This window comes from Aythya marila (assembly GCF_965140915.1).
Source record: "Aythya marila genome assembly, chromosome: 3".
Classification (NCBI taxonomy): Eukaryota; Metazoa; Chordata; class Aves; order Anseriformes; family Anatidae; genus Aythya; species Aythya marila.
The window spans coordinates 17,533,826-17,554,411 of record NC_139044.1 but is presented as its reverse complement, the minus strand read 5'-3'; the positions used below and the strand labels follow the sequence as shown (position 1 = coordinate 17,554,411).

Here is a 20,586-nt window from a genome sequence, read left to right as displayed (position 1 = left end):
TAGGGTCCATGGTGCTTCTCCACCAGGAAAATCTTACAGTAGCCACGTCCCGTTTTTACAGGAGGATAGTGATGCATCCTGATGCTTCTAGCCACCTCTGCCGGGCCCATCAGCTTTTGAAAAGGTGGCAGGCACTGCACAACGTAGGCAGTGGAGAGCCTGCCTGCACCACAGGCTGTCTGCATGGTGTGACAGGTACCTGGTCTAGATGGCTGTGTTCTTAAAGTGCAGCTAGTGAGTGCTGGCAAAAACTAAGCTTGGCCCATTTAAAACAGCCTTGTAAAGGGGAACCTGTTGTCACTCAAAACTTGTTAGTGGAGCAAGCATCATGTTACATTCCCGGCGATCTTTTAAGTCTGGACATGCTGGAGATGTGGGGTCATAAAATAGGAAACAGTCCACACAGAACAGTTATGAGCAAATGACAGGCGAGGCCTGGACTTCCCAGAGCATGAAAGGTTTGGGAACATCACCAGTGGTTCCCCAGTAGGGTCTTCTGCCACCTTGTATCATCTCACCTACGTTTGTAGAGTAGATGGGCCTCCCCACCATGCAGTTCCTCAAAAATAGGTGTGCAGTTCCATAACTTATCACTGGTGGGCCTGGTTTTGTCCCTTTCCCCCTGGAAATCTAGTTTAAAGCCCTGACAATCAGCCCTGCTAACTCATGGGCAAAAATCCTTTTCCTCCTAAGGGAAAGGTGCGAGTCAGTAGGCTTCCCACCTCCCACAGCTGTGCTCTCTGCTGTCATTATGGTACTGGCATAAGGGTAGGGCACACCCAGCAGCCTGACACCCGGGTGGCAGCAAGTTCCCCCTGAACCTCTGGTAGGCTACGTCAGCTCTGGTGGGTGCTGAAGCCTTTGAGCCTTCTTGCCGGGTGGTCACCGTCACTCCTGGGGCAACCTGGCCACACTTCAGCACCCTTCCTGCTCACCCTGCCAGCACTAACAGCTACACCATGCCCTATTTGCCTGCTCAGTTCACTGCCCTTCTCCTCACTCGTGTACCCTAGGGGGTGCCTTTGAACAACTGGGGGTGTGGGGGTGCTTCCACTGAATGCATCAGCCCCGCTGCCAATGGGCTCAGCCAGTGACTGTAAGATGGTGGCTATGCCCCATGTGAATAACCTGCTGGGGCTGCTTCTGGCTCTACCAAGCCTCATCAGCTACCTTCACCAGGGCTGCCAGGTCCTGGTCAGCTACCTTGAGCGGCCTGGATGCAGGAAACCCTCTGCACACCATGATCCTCCCCTACGCTGCAGAACGTGTCTGCACCCGAATTGGTCACCTCAGTGAGTGCCTTTAAAATGGCAGCTCCTTGTTTTTTTTTTTTTTTGTGGAACTGGTTCTTAAACAAGTGCTTTGCTGGTCTACAATTTTGCGGTCGCCATCTCCAAGGGGGGTTGTCGTGGCCCCTCCGTCGGTGTTTCAGTCGCAGCCCGGCAGGTGCATCGTGCTGAGGCGATTTTTGCTTCCCTGTGCAGCCGCTTCGTGGTGCCCTGCTCCCAGCAGAGGGACGGGCCGGGCCCGGCGCCATGACTGACGGCCCCGTCAGGGCGGCTCGGTCCCGGAGCTCAGCGCCTCGGCTGAGGAAGAAATTCTTCACTCTGAGCTACCGGGAGCTTCCCATTTTATTTCTCCTCCAGAAGCTGCTGCCATCCCTCACCCCTGAGAGTAGGAGGGCTTGCGCCTTCCACCTGTTGGAGGCACGGCAGCTTTGCTCGACTCGCTGCAGAAAGCGCTCACTGAGGTGCTTTCCTGAGGTGCTGCATGTGAAGGAAGGTGTCCGGCATCAAAGTGAAATAAATCTTATTAGCCTTGGCGGCCAGGTCACCCAGAGAACACTGAACATGGTGAGGGAAGCCTGTAGTGGAGCGCTGCCACAAGCCAGCAGCCCAGCACAGGGCAGGCTCTTCTCCACTTATTCCCATTTCATGGGGTTATAAAGAAGTGTTTTTTGTGTCACTGAGCTCGCTAGACTGCTAGAGCTGACAGATGCCCAGACCCTGCTTTCCCCGGTTGTGGTGTTCAAACACAGATCCTGACTGTAGCTTCGTGCTGTGCTGCAGGTCTCTGCTAAGGCAGCGCTTCTGGTGTGAACTCCTCAGCTGCTGCTCAGCTCAGCTGAGGTGAACTTGCAAGGGGGAAACACAGCCAGAAATATTTCGAGACCAAGCAGTGGCAAATTGGTTTGTACATACAAATGCACAACTCCCTGCAAGCAACGGCCTTCAGATCTGTTAATTGTTTAACATCAGATATTAAACTATGCCAAGCAAAGGAATTACTCTCCACAGGTAGGGTTGATTTAGGAACCCAAATGACATTAGCTTCTTGCATCAATTTGGCATATGAAGTTTGTTTGTTTGTTTGTTTGTTCTGAAGGAAAAAAATCAAAAAGCAAACAAAGGCCAGAGAACAACAACAACAACAAATAGGTAAAAGCACATAAAAGGAATCAATGGCAGTTGCTTTTATTTTGTCAAATTTCAGCTTTGCTTTGCTCCTTACTTTTTATCTTCTTACTGCTAGTGTGAAGAAACCATAGTGAGTGAAGAAACCACTGCTCACGTGAAGGCAGAGCTGAATGCCTCCCTCGCTATATACTTTTGGTAGTAGCACGTGTCTGGCTCATCTGCCTGGTGTGGGCATTTGACAGCCTTGGGGGGGATCCCTAGTTTGATAGTTTCTTGTGGGTCCTTGGGAAGTTAAGTATTTTTCACTGATTCAGGGATGCTTCCACACAGGGAGATAAGCTCTTTTCAAAATTAGGAAGAAGGGGCAGTGGGAATGCAGGAGTGACTGAAGCTATCCCAAGGTCACCTTGAATACACCCAATCTCAGACCAACAACATTTGCAGCATACAGGTAGGCTTTGCCCTGTATTGTCAGGGACTGGAGGGAGCAGGCATTTTTCAGGCAGCAGATGGACTGGTTTACTCAGCCCTGGCCCCCTCCAGCTCCCTGGTCCCCCCATCTCCCCACACTGAAGCTTTCAAGCGTTACCTGTAGGCTTGCTAGGCTTTCCTCACTCTTCTACTATGGGCCTCTTAGAAATGGCCAACAGATTGCAGTCTGAAAGGCGTCCTGCTCCATCTTGTAGGGGGGCAGCACCGTTTTAAGGCTAGAGTTTGAGCCAGACAGGAAAATGCACTTGCATCTCACTATTTAACACAACTGTACAAAGGAATTAAGGAATTTATTTGAAGTTTCAGCTCTAAGTCCTTATTTAGGAAAACTCTTACTGCTAAGAGTTTGATAAAAAGTTATTCCCTGATTCTTTAAACCAGTAAAAGGATCGCTTAATTATGTCCAGATTAATTAGCCCCACTGATGGCTCAAGCTGGGTTGCCTTGGGCTTAGGATTTTTTTTAATTTTTTTTTTTCTCATAGGATGCAAATGCTTTGGAGATACTCTTCTATGTCAATAAACATTCTTGTTTTGAGCGTTCTCACATTCCTCCTACACTTCAGAATTTTGCAGCGCATTGTTTTGCGTGACCATGACCTGACCAAAGCACTGTGCCGATCCACCTCCATTGTTCCTCCATGTGCCAGCCTCTGTGGTGCACGTGTGTGAGCAGAGGAAGGCAGATCCTGCTGCCTGCTTGTGGGAAAGTGTTCTTTTTTAAGTGAGGGTAAACACCGCCTAATTCAGCAAGAGATATTTTTACATTGGAAGCAAAGGAAAAGCAAAATAGGAAGCTTTCTTTTCTCCTGTTTTTTTTTTTTTTTTTTTTTTTTTTTGGAAGGCTACTGTTTGGAAACTTACAGAGGACATCCAAGCTGGACCAGTCACTGCAGAAATTTGGGGGCAGCCAGGGGAGGAACGAGCTGCCCTGCTCCTAGAGCAGACAGTTGTGGGGTGAGCAGATCTTCCCAGTGCCCCAGGCTCACATCCATCTTTTCCAGCACTCGTAGCCAGTGCTGCTACTGAGACAGCAGTGCTAGGTTGGTTGGTGGTGGGTTAGGGAGGTGGAGGGTTGGGTTGGAAGCAGCACACTGGGTTTGGGCAGGTAAAGCAAGCAGGAGACAGCCACCATCCTATGCAGCAGCAGCATCCTGGGACTGGTCAGTGCTGGATCAGAAAGGGAAGGGAAGGGAAGGAAAGGAAAAAGTTCACATCGCGTCCAAGGAGTGGAGCAGGTAGGACAATGTTCAGAGGGGTTGTAGGACTCCAGCGCTTCCTGTTTTCCTGTGGGCAGGAGCTGTGATTGTCACATTATTCAGCTTCTCATCCTGGGAGGAAGACAGTATCAGGCTGCGCCGGGGCAGCAGGATGTTTATGTGACAGACTGAGTCAAGGTACTGCTTTTAATACTCTCTGGAGCAGAGTCATTGGGGGAAATGTACATTTTAGATTATATTTGTTTTTTTTTTTTTTCTTCTTTTTTTTAAAAAAAGGAGTCATAAACATCCACAGTGCTTTGCAGCTGCCATGCAGGCCGCACAGCTAGCTGCCAGCACCGAGTGCCTTCTTTCTAAAGCCACTACCTGAGAATTGTCCAAGGTGCCGTGAAGCATTGTAATTTACTGAGGGTTCACATGGTTAGTGACGTTCAGTTAAGAAGCTTGGCTTAATTACTACATCAGCTGTTAAACTGGTCATTGTCTGCGGCCACACAAGCACCACACCGTAGTAGGGAGGGGACTGAGATGGGACTGGGGTCACAGAAATTGTGAGGGGCTGGAAAATCCTGGATTTTCCCTCACAATTTCTTTCTCGTTTATGTATGAAACACATATGTATGTATGTCACCCTGTCTGTTGTGTTCCTTAATATCATGTTGCTGAGGGTGGGACCCTCGGCTGGGCATTGCTGTCAGCCTGGCATCTCTCTCCTCGTGTCAGAAGTCCTTTCCCTTTTTTGGGACTCACAGCTGGGGTTACAGCTGCTCCCCATTCAACACTTGGGCAGCTCCTGTTGCCCCGACACTGACCTTAGCCCAAATACTGGGTTCAGCTGTCTGTGACTGCTCTGGACCCATCCTAAGGGACACCGGGATTTATGTGGGGAGCCAGAAGGCTGAGGCTGAAACACATGAGGGGTGTTTGAACCTCCCAAAACTGGTGCAGGGGCAGGGGGCTGCAGCAAACCCTGGGGAATCGGTGTCATCTTAGCCCTGAGATGTCTGCCCATTGCTCCTGGCCTTTCCCACGGGAATAATGCCGGGTTGCTTGCTGAGTTTTCTTGGTTGCTCGTTCAGCATCTTCTCCAATACTCGAAGATCTCTGCTGTTGGGGTGATTTTTAGGGAGAGGCAGGCTCGGGCTATCTCCACACCTGGCATTGTGGGATCTTATTGCTTATGGGTGGGTAACATTTCTAGGAACTTGGGAGAGTCTGGTCCCAACTGTGTCAATTTGTCAGAAGTGGCAGGGGAAAACAGGTTTAAGATCTGTTTGGTTTACTTTTTTTTTTTTTTTTTTTTCCCAGACAATAACCCACCAAATATTCCCAGGTCGTTTATATTTAGATAAGGCTGTGCAGTGTCCTGTGAAAGGAAAGTGACACATCTGCTGCTCTGGGGGCAAGGCAGCGTGGGACAAACAGACCTGACTGAAGCGAGGCACGGGGACAAGAAATTGGTGCCCCGGATGCAGGAGGGTGCCTCAAACACAGAGGCCCTGTGTGGGGACACCCACCCGTCCAGGGCCAGGTCTGTGGGGTGGAGCTCCCTCCCGTCTGTGCAGTGGGATGAGATCTCTGGATACACCCTCCCCTGTGTGCTGCCACACTCCTGGAGACCAAGTGCATACTTCAAATGTCTTTGTGGGAGCAGCCCGGTGTTGCTAGGTACGAGCAGAGAAATTATAAAAACAACCCCACTGTTCTGTTGTTGTTTTTTTTTTTTTTTTTTTTTTTTTTTTTTTTTTTATTGCTCATAGAGTAATTGCAGAGCCTTTTGCTTAACAAGGGATTGGTTATGAGGCAAGGAAAAGCTTCTAATTCTTCTTCTTCTTCCTCTTCCTCTTCTTCTTCTGCTTCTTCTAATTCTGCTTCTTCATTTCCCATTGACCATTGCTCTTACCTAAAGCCTTGCAGCCGGCTTTGCCGCTGGGAGCAAAGACGATGAAGGCTCTGGAGAGGCCTGGTGGTGGAGCCGTGGTGTTGGGCTCTGCCCCACACAAACTGGCCCCTGGGGGAACGGCACACGTCGCTTCTTTTTGTTAAGGGTGGGCAAGCCAGGAAGGAACGGGAGGTGGTAGTGGAGCCTCAGTGCCAAAACAGGATTTTTAGCAGCTGGGCAGTATGAGCTCCTCTCACTGCTGGGACTGATTCGGGAGTGCTGCCCCAGCCTTGGACCTTCAGGTTTAACTGGAGCACTGCAATGCCTCTGAAAACCTGTCCACAGGATAGTTTGGCCCCACAGGCTGATTGCTGCAGTACATTCCCACTCCTGTTTTCCCTCTGGGGCAGCCCCTTTGTGCAGAGCGATGTGGGTGCCCCGTGAAAGCTGCCAGTGCTGGCTGCACCCGAAAATACTCCTGCTCTGAAGGGGAGAGTTGGGTCCCAGCAGCTCAGCTCTGCCTTGGGTAAGGTGAGCACTGTACAGGCACTGCCGGCTGTGGGCACTGCCACGAGAGAGAAGCAGCTGTGACAAACCTTCCGTTTTGATTTTCATCTGATTCATAAAAGCAATGCAATCGCAGCTCTTTGATACATCAGCATTCTGGGGCAGACCCGAAAGTCTCCGTTTCACCATTTTGCGGAGCAGGGACTGGTTTCTATCAGCGTGAGACTTCCCACGGTTACAGGACACTTCCCCATCCTCTGAGGGGCCAAGGTTTTTCTGAGGTGGTTGATTTCACATGAGAGAAACAGGATTGATTTTTTAAAGGAGAAAAAAAAAATAAAAAGTTGTACACTTCTCAGGGAAAACTGTCAAAATCTTTATGTGCCATTAGGAAAGGCTTGCTGGGAATTGAGCGAACCAAAAGCTTTGTGTGTCTGATGGAAACAGTGGCAGTAGGGTGTGGGGAGTGGGCAGACGTGTCCTCCCTACATAGCACGTGTTGTCAGTGTGTGGGAGAGCAAAACCCACGATGGTCCCATTTTACTGTGCTGCAGGAAAGCTCAGTGCCTGCTGTTGTGCCGAGGTTCCCTGCACACTGCAGGGCTTTTATTTTTTATTCTTATTTTTTTTCCAGAGTGCTTCCCAAAGCCCCAGAAGGGGATCCGCCCTGCAGCAGGCTTTATTCACTGCACCTCCTCGGGCAGAAGCCCTGAAGCATGCACAGGAGGAGGGCCCATGCTCAGCCAAGCACTGATGCTCACCATCAGGTGGGGGCTGTTTTGGGCTGCACGCCCTGTCCTCTGCTTCTGCAGCACCCTGGAGTGGCTCCTCCTGCCCCCAAAGTGAGCTGCAGGCAAAAAAAGGGAGGCAAAAACGTGGGGAGCAGGGGCCAGGAATGCATCTGTGGGGCTGTGGTGGCAGCAGCATACAGGAGTGTGGGGGCTGGGAGGGATGACTTCTCCAGCACTCTCATTTATCTCCTCCTTAGTGAGCCAGCTCAAAGGGCAGGACGCAACTCCAAGCCCGAGAAATTCCTTGTTTTCTTTTGCAAACACCTACCTGAGAAGGATGCAAAGCTTAACGCCACTTCTAAAAATATTCGGACAAAACAGATTTTCTGAAACAGTTCTGGAAATGCTAAATTTGGTTGTTGTTTATCTGGGGGGGGGGGGGTCACATCTGCTTTATTATTTTTTCCCCTAAGGCAAAGCAGAAGCAGTGTCAGTACCGACCGCTGCTCGTCCTTATCCTTTCTGCTGCTGCACTTTGAAGAGCCCATCAATAATCCTACGGGCAGCAGCTTTGCAGGGAGATGGCCCCACAGAAAAACAGGAATCCCTTATCGGAGGGCAGGAAATTCTATTTTTACACGGGAGTTCAGATTAAAAATAAAAAGGGAAGATCTGCACAGGGCTCGCGGGCTAAAATTAAACCTTTATATTCTCCTCTCCCCTGCTGCTCTCCGTGTGGAGCCGGCAGCGATGCATGCCAAAAGGAGGCTGCTGGCGCTGGCTGCGCGTGGTGGGCTTTGCCCTGCTGCAGTTAGCACAGCTGAACAGCTTTATGAGCGTGCATTAATTAAAGCACCCTGAATCTCTGCTGGTGGCACCTTGCTCATTCTGCTGGGGAGCCGCCAGCTCCTTCCAGGCTTCCCTGCCCTGGCTCTGCAGAGCTGCACCGTGTCCCGAAGGCCTTTTTGCTCGGCTTGCAAAAAACAATTAGACCATACCCAGCGAAGTCACCCTGCACGGGGTGGCATCTCCTCGCTGATCACGCCGATGTTTTTTTTATCCGTGTGCGGTTTATGCACGTGGGTCATCTGCCGCCTGCCAGGGAAAGCCCCTTGCAGATGCAAATGGGAAGCAGGCAGGTTTCTGAGCTCAGCTGGGGGCTTTTCACGCTACCGGAGTTTCTGTGAGAGATGCTGTGACCCTGCTGGGGGCCCTAAACAGCAGAAAAGGGTTCTCGCTGATATCCCCTGCTTGCTTCATCAGCCAGGAGCGTGCATTTTGGGGCTTGGAGCACAGCAGGTTACATTGACACAGCCCCGAAAAGCAAGGAGTCACCAAATGGCAGAGAGAGGGATGCAGGAGGTGTTCGGCTAGGATAGCACGGGCAGCCTGGGTGTCTGTAAGCCCAGCAGCAGCTCCTGTGCTCCCCCGGTGCCACCAGCCAGCTCTGGCCACGCAGTGCCCCTGCACAACACCAGCTCCGATTTCTTCCTTCTGAGAGGGAAAAAGCCAAAGCTGGTCTGAGCGTGAGGACCCAGAAGTGCTCTCCTGCAGTAAAACTTTGCTCCGAGCCTTTGGCTCACAGCCTCCTTCAAGGCAGGGAAGCCCAGAACTAACAAAGCAGCTCAGGGCAGCCTGAGGTGGCCAAATGGCCACCAGACAGAGGCCCGGCTTGCCAGGTGAGCGAGGGTTTGGGAACAGAACTGTTTCACCTGTGCTGCCCTGCCCCTACTTAGCACGATCACAGGAAGGTTTGAAAAGGGAGGAGGGTGCATTTTTTTTTTTCCTTCCCTCTGTAGAGAGCCAGGTTGTGTGGAGGTATGAGTGCTAAGGTAAGATGATTAACTGGCGGGAGGAATGAGGAGGAGAAGGTGTTTGGTGCTGGTTTTTTTGGAAGTACTTCACAGTCCCAGGCTGGAGTGGGCTGCTCGGTTTGTTGGTTGTGGTGCTTGCCGTGCTGTTGTTTCTAGAAGTTAGCCCTTTATCACTAGCAGGTGGTGTGGCTGCCTTTTCACTTCCTTGGCCTTTTTAGTACCACTTTTGAATTTTAATGCCACAACATCATTTTCTTCACCTGTCTTCTTACACACTGAAGCAGGTATGCAGCAAGAGCTACTGCTGCCTTTGCTAGCCTCTGTGGGCAAGAAATTAAACTGTGCTGGGCAAACCCATGTGTGAATAACTGTGTGGTTCGCACACAGGTGAAAGTGATTGTCTGAAAGCATGAGAAATGCAGGTGTGAGATCCGTGCTGCACTGTGCAAGCGCTCTGCGAGTACTTGCTTCGGTTCCTTGCTGTAAGATGGGGTGGGGAAACTTGATGTGAAGAAGTGATGCAAAACAGTGTCTCTTAAAAAAAAGCCCTGATCAGAAGGCTGCTGTTCCTCCAGGGGGGTGTAATCTATTTCAGTTTTCACACTTCAAAATTAGCTTGTTTGTGCGTTTAAAATTTTTGATTTGCAAAACGTTTCTTGGATGTTTTGCCTGCTTGAAATCAGTTTCACGGCTGTGCGGGCTGCTCCTGGCTCTAGAGAATTTGCTGGTTGTGCGTGTGGCTGGTTTCTGCCTCCGCTTTTCTGAGCGACAAGTTATGGGCTGGATGAAAAACAGCATTTTGAAAAAAAGAGGAAAAAAGGCACTTTTACTTCCCTTTCTGGAGTGGACTGAATTGCAAATTGATTATTTTAATGAGAGGTGACTTCAGGGGATTAAGTGTTAAAACCTAATGCGTGAATCTGCTAATTGTAGGGAGAGGTACCACTCATCAGTGCTTAATGTTGAATAAAATGCATATAATGATTTTTTTCTTTTCTTTGAAGAAGAGATATTTGTGAGAACATTTATCCAGAGGTGCTTGTGAGCGTGTTGGAGCTGGATGACCTTCAAGGTCCCTTCTCTGATAAAACCTTTGGGCTGGGGTAGGGGCAGGGGCTGAGTTCTCCAGCAGAAATCCCTCAGGTAGGCCAGCATTTAGGAGGAAGGGTCCGACAGCAACGTGCTCCTGTCTGTGATGCAGCCTGTTAGGCACAGACCTGCTGTGGGACTTGTAGTAGTGTAAAAATACAGCATGAGAGAGGAGAGGGGTCAGGAAAGGACTGGCGGTGTGTGCAGAAGTCACCCAGTCACCCCTAAGCAGTGGTGGACGTGAGCTGTGCATCTCACCTGCTTCCCAAGTGGATGTGCTTGGGTTTTGATTTTTGCTTTTGGAGTTGGTTTCTGCTTCGTGTTCAGCCATTATGCAACACAGCATGTTCGGGGGAGGCCAAGTAAACTCTATCTGCTTGCCCTTCCTTTTACCAGAAGGTTGAGAGAGTTGATTTTTATTAAAAACCAACAGAACAGAAAAAGCTCCTGCCATCCTGAAACAAACCAGGAAGCTCTTATCAGCCTGCCAGGAAGGCCTGCTGCTTTGTGGAAGTGTTACTGGGCAGGCATTGCTGCCTTCATCGCTTGTTTGCAAAATAATTTATTGTTTTCAGATGGGTGTCAAATCTTCCATGCAAAGCAGGGAAGAGGCCCTAAAGCTGCGGAGGGTGGCTGTAGGAGAAGAGGGCTGAGGGGAAATACCATGGGACAGGATTTGGATTATCTCCCTACATATTTTTACAACGATAAGAATTTCATTGTATTCTGTTGTAAGTTATGATCCTGTTTTTGTTCCCTGTTCAGATCAGGAAACAACAAACCGATGTCTTAAAAATAATAAAAATAAAAATAAAGCCTAATCTTCAGTGACGCGGTCAGTCAGCAGCAGTAACCAAGGGATTCGGGATGATGTGTGATTTCTGAGTCGTTACCCTATAAAACGCCGTGTGCTTTTATCCCCAGTGTGTGCGTGTCTCGGTGTGTGAAGCCACCCAGCTCTTACAACCTGTCGGAGGGGCTCAGCTGCTGCTCTCATCCCCTGCTTCTGGTGTGCCCCTCTCTGACAGAGGGCTTGGTAATGTCCAAAGAGCGCTTAATTTAAAACCATGTTCCTCTGCAGCGTCTCTTGATTAAAAAATAAAATAAAATAAAAGTGGGGTGGAAGAAAATGATTGCAGATGGAATCTGAATCTCCTCGCCCCAGTCACTGCCTGCCCTCCCTGCAGCAGGCCAGGGAAGTGAGCGCTGCTGTGGGCATTTCAGCAGCAGGGCTGGCTCAGTCTCATTGCAGGCAGTGGTGGCACGCTTGGAAATACAGATATGCTTACGGGCTTCTTCAAATCCCCTTCTGAAAAATATCTTTAAATACAAATATCGATTTTATTCCTCTCGCTTTTAAAATGGTAGCCGTAAAACCAGAGCTCTGCGTAAGGAGGTGAGGATACCAGCGGTCAGTGCTTGTGGAAAATGGGGTGATTCCCTGTTCGAGCCTCTGGTCAGGCCTAGCTGGAGCACTGACACGAGGCAGGGTGTAACAGCTGCACTCGTGTGTGAACCCATTATTCCCTCTGTGTGTGCGCTGATCTCTAACAAAGCACCTGAAGAAACCCCCCCCCGTGTGCCCCGTGCTGCCCTGACCCTGGCAGCCAAACCAGGGCTCTGCTACCTGCCTGCAGCGAGGCGCTGGCGACCTGGGGATGGGAGCGGGGCTGCCTGCACGCGCCCTGGGCCGTGGCCAGTGGTGTGTGGGGAGCATCGCCTCGGCTTCTGTCCCCAGCAGCCCTCCTGGAAGGAAGCGGTGAGAGGCCGTGGGGTCTGCCCCTCGCTGTGAAAATAGCGAGGCAGGCTCTCCGAAGGGGACTGCTGGAAATATTTGTTGCCTTAGATTATCCCGAACAGGGCTGGGGTGGAGTTTGCCAGAAAGGACGACGTGTCCCCGTTTGTCACGTTCGCAGTTTACGATCTCCTGCTCCGCGTGGCTTGTTTCTCCCTCCCGTGGAGGAGATGCCTGTGCCTCCTGTGTTATACCAACCCCTCCTGGAAGCACGAGCAGCCTTCAGGGAGCTCTGCTTCCAGCAGCCTGCTCACACACTGCACCCTGGCTGACTTCCAGCATCTTTCTTTCCTCCTACCACCTCATCCCACCTCCAGGTTGCTGCAGCTCCCCTCGTGCCTTTGGCGGCAGTTCCCAAAGGTTGGGGTTAGGAACAGCTCCTGCTGTGTTGTTTTTGGGGTCCTGCCAGGGGCTGGCTTTCTCTGAGGGCCAAGAGGACAATGCTCCATCAATTCTGCCTGTCTCGGAGGGTCTCGCTGTTGTTTTTTCCCCCCAGCACAGGGTGGATAGGGGGCTGTACTTCCCCACTTCCCTTGCGGGAGGAGGAGGGCAGAGCGGCCTGCGAAGAGGAATTGCTACGAGCAACCACAAACAAAGCCTGGAACGGCTCCTCTCAGGTTCTCCCAGGAGCTTTCAAATTCTGACCCGGGGCAGGGAAGCGCTGCCAAGACTGCGATGATACGCTGCTTGGAGCGAGGTGTGTAAATGATGAAGGGGGAGGGAAAAGCCTCGGCTTTGCCAATCCATAGGCCGCGGGGGGGCTGCGCTCTGCTCTGTGCTGTCCGAGGCCTGAACGAGCATCCTCCCGAGCGTCCTCCCTCACGGACACGGGACTTGTAGGACTGAGAAAGTGCTGGAGCTGAAGGGCTGGGGCGATTGAACCAGCAGGGCCTGAAGGCAGGCCTCACTGCCTCAGCAGCTGCTGTTCCTGCGAGGTGTTTTCAGAGAGAGGCACCATGAATGTCGCAGGGTTGCACAGACAGCTGCAGGCCTGCTTTGATGGTTATTGAGACTGTCAGAGGCCCAAGGACTGTGGTCCTGGACGCTTAAAGGCACGTGCCCCCTGCCACAGGCCTCGGCTGAGGCATGTGGGAACCAGGGGAAAAAAAAATAGGTCCTCGTGTACAGCAGTGTTTGGTCCCTGGGAAGGATGCAGCCATTTTTAGGGTATAATTTGAGCCGTGGTTTCTTGGAAGGCACGATGGCCATCACCCTCCTCTTCCCATTTGGCAAAAAAATCCAGGGGAACTTTAAAGATAGTTGGATGTGAATGCTGGTGCTTATTTACCTGATGCAATGGGCTGCTTGTTCCATTTAAAACTCTCTCAATGCTTACAGTGTTTGTGCTCCTGAGCAGCGCAGGGAGCAGTGGAATGGGTGTGCCGTGCTGAATGCGAGCCATGCCTGCTGGGGCTTTCTTCCACATGGGCAGAGATGAATTGTTTCAAATTACGTTCATCCCACCTTAAATAGTGGCTTTGATACTTTGTCTGCGCTGCCTGAGGGATTTGGGAAGCTACCCAGTGATTGACTTGCCTGCGCTAGCTTTGAACTCATTAGTAGGTCAAGTTTCTAAACCGAGCCTTGTTCTCAGCCTGTGTAAGGAGAACAAAAACAGAAAGGTCCCTGAGCGCAATGGAGGAAAGGGAAAAAAGATGCTGCGCTGTGAAAAATCCACAATAGTAACGTGGATGTTGTAATCGAGCTGTTCCTCTCCTCAGCGCAGTTCTCCACAAGTGTCTCCAAGCACACACCTCTCAAGCTCTGAAGGATGTGAGGTCTTAAAAGCCTAAGAAGAGGTTAAATAGTTAATTGTGTCCCTTGATCTGTGTAAAGATGGAGTCACCAAAACCCTCCTCCTACAGCTGTCCCTATAGTAAGAGAAACACTGAAATAATAGCAGAGGAGAAAGTTATCAATGAGGTACTCTTAGATGAGTTTTGGAGAAGTTTTTCCCCAGTTTCCCCTGGGCGTTGTTGGAACGATGTCAATCTACGTAAGACCAAATCGTCTGTAACTGTGTTCCCCAGCCAGAGGCTGTTATCATATGGACAAAACATTAGGGAGCAGCGAGAGCAAGTTAAAGAACAGTTTCCAGATTTAAATCTGAATTTCATTGTTGTACGAAAGTTTACCTCAGAACTTAAGATGATGGAAAAACTGATTCTGACCTTTTATGTTTGATTGCAAATCCCTCTGAACGCCAACGTGCTGGCCAACTTCCAGCTCACAGAGGTAATGGTTCTTGTTAGACTACACCCCTCCTGAGGCTTTATTCAGTGAATGTAGTGTAATTACTGCCCTTCCCCTCATATATATGGTTGCGTAGTGCTGTTCAGCCAAACTGTCTGTCCACAGTGGAGATCTTCATTTTAATGAAGTCCATAGAGCATGCGTGTTCAGATTTTTTTCTCTAAATCGTTCCCAGAAAGGAACAGAAAGAGGGAAGAGCAGCTCTGCTTCCGACTGGAAGAATGGGTTTGTTCTGACCTTGTGAAAGTTCTGCCTGAGGACGGGCGGAGGGGGGTGTGAGAGGATCAGAGTGATCCCGGTGTGTTCACGTGCTACAACCCCCTACCCACAGCCGTAAGCAAACGCATAGGTTCCTCTGTACAACTTCCTGGGGAAACCTCGTTCAGTGGCTGAGAAATGCACCTAGAAAAAGGAAGCACCGCTGGGCACACGCAAACACTTTCGAGAGCGTGGTTCTGTGACCTGGCAAGAACCCCGCACAAGGCTGCACAAACAGCCCGGAGTCCTGGTGTGCTTAGGAAGTCATCATCTTTCCCACGTGTGTGGTGAGCAGTGCGAGGTTACCCTAATAGTCTTAACTCCAAATACGAGAAAGGGGGTGGGGAGTGATGGCGGCTGCAGCTGCTGGCTGTGGAGATGGGCACAGAAAAATGTGCACCTATTAATGGGCATACTATAGGCTCCTATTTTTTTTTTATTATTATTATTTTTTGCATAGAGAATCTCATGATACTCGAGTTACCTTTTACTTCCTAAAGCACTTAATAGGATTGAAATCTTCTGTATGAACTTGTCTGAGTATGGCGGACTGTATGTAAATGGCACCTCTGGAAACAGCATCTCCAGTTGCTGTCCTGCTCCCTCTGCTTTGAGATCTCATGTGTTGCTGCTGACCCACAAAGCAGTCATATTGAGTAACTGTCACTGAAATGCTTCTGGTTTTGTCCTCTGAGATGACCAGGGAAGTTCCACTCTGACAGTGCTAAGTGGGTTTTGAACACGTGCTGGAGGAAACCCCCCTGCACAGTGCTGCGGTCTCACTTCGTGCACTTGACCTGAGCTGTCGGAGTTCCAGCGTTCGCTGATGTGCACACAGTGCTAAAACTGGGGCAAACTGGATTGAGAAGACAGTCTGCTGATTTCTCTCTAAACCTTTGTTTGTTGCCTTGTGCTCTCCACCCTACGATTTCCTCCCTCTCATCCTGTACAAATGCTGAATGGAAACTCTGCTCACACCCTCTTTTTCCAAGTGCTTTCCCAGGACTATTCCAACTGCTCTCACTCACCCAGTGCATCTCCCTGTCCTTTTCTGGGAATAATGACCACCATATGTAAAGAAAGAGTGATGAAGACAGAAGTAAAATTAAAACTAGCAAGATTTAAGACCAAACTTTTTTTTTTTTTTTGGGGGGAGGTGTTCATTCTAGATCTTGATGAATCTGTAGTATTTTCATCTGCGACTGGCAGGAGGAAACTCAGTACATTCCTTTTCCTACCGAGGTACTTGTTTAGATGTTACCTCTCCACTTCTGTTGAACAAGGTGAACCTTGGGTACAGTTCGACCAGCTACAGCAAGTACAACCCACGCTTGTGAGCAGACTGCCAGAAAAGGAGATGTCTGCAGATGCTAGCCAACCGTTCAGCACTGCACACCAGGCCAGCAGGGCAAATCTGTACACACGTTTGGGAATGTGCTAAACTCACTTTGTTGCACGCAGAAATCAATTTTGTCTTTTCAGCTGTATTTAATTTTGTTCTGTAAAGAAATAGACAGATCTGGCCTTTCTTTTTAATAATGTTTTAGGATCAGGGTACAAAAACGGTTAATGTATTAATTTTTAAGACAAGTGATAAATGTAATGCAGTAAGCACATCCTACATACACAATATATTTCTCTATATAATATGAACACAGATATAAAATAAGTTATACTTGTATTGTTTTTTTCATCACAGTAGGAGCTCAGCTTATATAAAGTGACAACAGGAATTGGAACAAAATGCTGCTTTAAAGCAACAAAAAACAGAAGTGTCCGTGCAGGGGTGTGTGAAACAAAGTAGGAAATCTAGGTATTTCTGCCAAAATGGGGTCTTGAAAAGAGAAATTTTATAGAGCATTCAAGAGACGGGGAAGGTCTCTTGGCTCAGGGTAGAGGTTCTGAAGGGGATGAAGTGTTACTGTGTGGTGAGGAGGAAGGTAGATGAAGGCTGTTGATGTCTAGGTTAAATTTGTGGGGGCACAGGTAGCAAAGCATGCTCTGCCCACTGTGTTGTCTGCTCTCATGATGAACCATCTACCCGACAGTGCTGTGTTCTGTGTTCTCGTCTTTACAGTAGGAATGGGACCCAGTAGCTTTCACTGCACACAATGAGTAACCATCACTTCACAGGAATGATGAACAACACCCTTGTTCAAAGGCTTTTGAAGGAGAAAACACTATCCACTTGTGAAACAATCAGTGAGCCAGGGGGTAGAGTCCTGGGTTTCTCCCCTTCCAGCCCACCTGATGCCTGACTCTAGTATATTCTCCTTCTGTTTCACTCAGGGTGGTTGTTCTCTCGGCTATACTTTGACAATAAATCACCACCAGGGAATGGATGAGAGGTGCAGGTGCTCGGGAATTCCTAGTGCCTGTCCCACAGTAAATAACGAAGAACTCAAGATGTCCAATTGAGAGCCATTTCAGATTGCTTTATTTTTTTTAAGGACAGGGAAATGCTTGTAGAACTTGTATCTGACAGTGAACTGGATTCCTAAAATTCTTAACCCAGGGATTCGAAATTTGGAATTTCTTATTAATTAGGAGGTACTCCTTAGTCTGGCCAACAGCTTGGAGACCTTTTTGTGGTTTCTTCTTTGCTATCAAGGATCTGTCTCATTAGGTTTGCAAGACCAATAAACAGCACAATGTGCAGTCAAAGCTCAGGAGTGACACTGGTGGTTAGCAGATTTCTATTAGTGCCAATTCCACTCTCAAAAGATGCAGCCCACTTGAGGTTTTCTTTCTGTCCTGCTTACCAGGTTATCCTAGTCTCAGTGTCCTTTCTTCACCTTCATGTTTACAGACTACACATTAGAAAGCAGGGACATTACACTGGAAGAGTGAATTGCATATCATCATGAAGAATGATTGGACTTTTTTTGTTCTGCTTTAGTTTTTTCTTCATACAGCAAAATAGGTATAAATTGAAAGGTGACCTCACATCTAAAGGTATAATTTAAGTAAACATGTTTTTCTAGATCTTTCTCCCCTCCCTTTCCCTCTCCCTTGCAACCCTGCTTTCATTCTGTTATTTTCCTTTTGGATGGAGGGAGGAGATGGGAAGGTAGCTCGTTTGGCAGCTCATGACCCTCCAACTTGACTTTAATGAGATGATTTGCCAAGGCAAACTCCTCATCATCCAGCATGCCATCTTTGTCAATGTCAGCCAGTTTCCAGATCTTTCCCAGCACTGTGTTGGGCAGCTTAGACCTTACCATCTCCTTCTTTGCATTGGCACCAGTTATTTTGCCATCAACGGGTGAGAGCGTATAGAAGATCTCATCATACATGGGCTTGTCCCTGGCCACCACCCACTCAGCATCATCGATCCCTTCGCCAGCGCCTTCGCCGTAGCCATGGCCGAAGGGGCCATGTAGCGTGCCCTCGAAGGCTCCTCCCTTCACCATCTGGGTGGGTCGCTGGGACTCCTCCTGGCGTACGAGCACCATGAGCTGCGCGATGTCGTTGGCCAGCATGTCCTCCACGGTCTCCAGCAGCTTGCTCTTCAGAGGCTGGAACTTGCTGAAGTCTTGGGCCTGCAACTGATCCTTGAAGTGGGACAGGGGAGCAAGAGGTGAGTGACACGGTTGTGCACAGGGCAGTAACAGCACAGCGTGGGCTCTGTTTGGCTCAAAAAATCTACTGCAGAGGAGGAGTGGGGAGCACAGCACTCTCCTCCGACAGCCCTGTTCCTCAGCATGCAATAGGGTTTCCCTGGCTGGCCATGCTCTCACATACTCTTTAAGTCCTGCAGAGAACAATCTCCCCTGCTCACAAAGTGGGGCTGGCATGGCACAGAGAAGGGAAGTGATTTACTCCGATTTACTCCAAGACCTGGATGATGGCCATATGCGAGTAAGACTTCCTTTCTAGGCCATGTACAAGTGTTCGTGAGGACCAAATTGTTCAAAGCAAGCTGGTTGTGCAGCTCTTGCTGCACCTTCTAACTGGTGCTCTGCGCTCTGGTAAAGAAGTGCCACTTTGGCAATACACTGTTTTACAGGTAAATCCCTTGCTATCATGCAGTACATCTTTCAGATGCCATAAAGACAGTAGAACTTCACAGAATAACTCATTTTTTGTGGTTTTTCACAGCTAAGCAAAAGTGGTTTGAGCAGGGACTGCAAAAAATTCTCTTTTAAGAGCTGTAAAACAACCTACCACTTTATCCTTCACCCTACCGATTAAATCCAGTCTATTCACTCCTTATGGAGTGGTGTAATTATTTTTTAAATATTTAAACACATTTTAACAAGCAGTGAATGGCATTTTCTGTTGGATACACTCTGCAGATCTCATTCCAAAGAACTTAGGTGAAATACATTTTTCTTAAGAAAGATGAGCAACTGCTGTATTTCCATAGGAGCTTATAACGACTTCAACAGCTAGTAACTGCAACGAGGTTTCTGCTTGGACTGAAGCCACAGAGCAATGTAGCCTTGCCCAGCATTGTTCGAGTATACAATATAAGGCCCTGATCCAAGGTCCTCTGAAGTCTTTGACTTGTATGAACACTGAATCAGGCCTCAGCTTTGCAGCTCAGAAAAACTGATTCTCTGCCTAAAATAGATAGGGAGCTTTAAGTTTTCACTGCTTCCTTCATCCCCAAGTCTTTCTAGAAACAGAGTGAAGTAGAGGACAAAAAGATACAGCTCCTGAGGGGATGCATGTATATAGGCTTCTGGAAAATGTATTTTTTTATTTAATATAGATTAGCAGTATCCTTAGGTCTAGAAAATCTGAAAATGAAGCCTGGACTTAAAGAAAAAGAGGAAATCATTTGTTGTCAAATGCTGTTTAGGCAAAGACTTGAGAAATGAAGGCAGCTGTAGTTTCGCATGAGCTCTATGTGCAAAAAAAATGTTTACATGTGTGCCTAAACATGGCCTGCACACAGTTCAAGGCTCACCCCAAGATTACAACAGGCCTTTTGCACAGGCAATGATAATAAAGGTCTGTACTGTGGCTTCTGTCATATTCCCTGCAGTTATTCTTTCTTTGTATGTTTGTGCTCTGGACAAGACGCCACCACTTACCTGCATCTTTCTCAGGTTAGGGAAGTCTCCTGGTGAGATCTGATGCTCCCGTTCAATGCGGGCATAAATATCTCCCAAGTTGTTAACAAGCTCTTTCTTTTTATTGTCTTTCCCAAACACGGAGGGCATTTCCTTCTTTAGAGAGCTGATGATGTAGGCATGGACCTGAAGGGCATTACATGATATGGAATGAAAAAGACAAGTGCTAAAGAACACATCATGGTCTTCCCAACAGACAGTACCTGTGTGTAGGAGTCAACCCATCTTGTCCCATCCCGAGGAGCAAGCTTAGCTCCTCAGCTCGCCTCTATCTGCTGATTATCACTCTAGTGCTAAGTGCTGCTCAGCTGTGTCCAAACATACAGACTCTGGAACTCCAGATTTTGTTTAACGTGGGAATGAGCCTTTGACTTACAAGACACTATGCTATTGAGTACTCTGTACAAGGACTGTACAGAGCCAGAACAACCATTTTCATAAAAATCAGTTTATATTATACTTCCTGTTAGCACTGGTGATGCTGGAAGGCAGAATCTATTCTAGTATCCCCAGCAGAAGTGACTGATGGCAGTGAATTTTGTATGCAATATTGTGACACATCTTTATTTTGTGGATGAGGGGGTGGGGGAAACTTTTTCTCTTTCATAGAAAGCTTTTGGGCATCTTTCAGTCTCTCTTTCTCAGTTATTAGGGGTCTGTTCCCAGTGCTCTGGAGAGCTTAACTCAGCTCATTCTAAATAATCAGAAATGCAATTTCTGGCAGTGCCCTTGATATATACCTGTGTGTGTATATTTCATGTTCATGGCAGGCTTATCTGCCATTCTTGTCACTCTCTGCATCCATCTAGGTTTCTCTCTTTAAGGCAAAAGACCTCCAGACTCTTACTTCCCTTGGTGTGTGATTCTGACACATGGAATTGGTTTTAATTCTGAAGTTGCTAGCACAGTGCAGCTGCTTTCTGCATCCCCTCAAGTGCTACCTTCTTTGATCTGTGAGCAACTCTTCACTCAGGCCTGTTGTGACTGCTGCACCAAGCAAAGGAGGTACAATCTTCCTTGAAGTGCATAGGACAAACACACACTAGGC

At 48.6% G+C, this 20,586-nt stretch overlaps 1 protein-coding gene across 1 annotated transcript in view; it reads right to left on the bottom strand.

The window, feature by feature from the left end:
- Nucleotides 1–15,975: 15,975 nt before the first annotated feature.
- The window catches only part of EHD3 (EH domain containing 3), a 28,151-nt gene continuing 23,540 nt past the window's right edge, over nucleotides 15,976–20,586 (bottom strand). The window contains exons 5-6 of the mRNA XM_082756544.1: nucleotides 19,500–19,664; nucleotides 15,976–18,011 (exon numbers count right to left, since the gene is read on the bottom strand). Of these exons, the coding sequence (XP_082612670.1) occupies nucleotides 17,484–18,011; nucleotides 19,500–19,664 (693 nt within the window). The 3' untranslated portion in view covers nucleotides 15,976–17,483. The remainder of the gene's footprint in view (nucleotides 18,012–19,499; nucleotides 19,665–20,586) is intronic.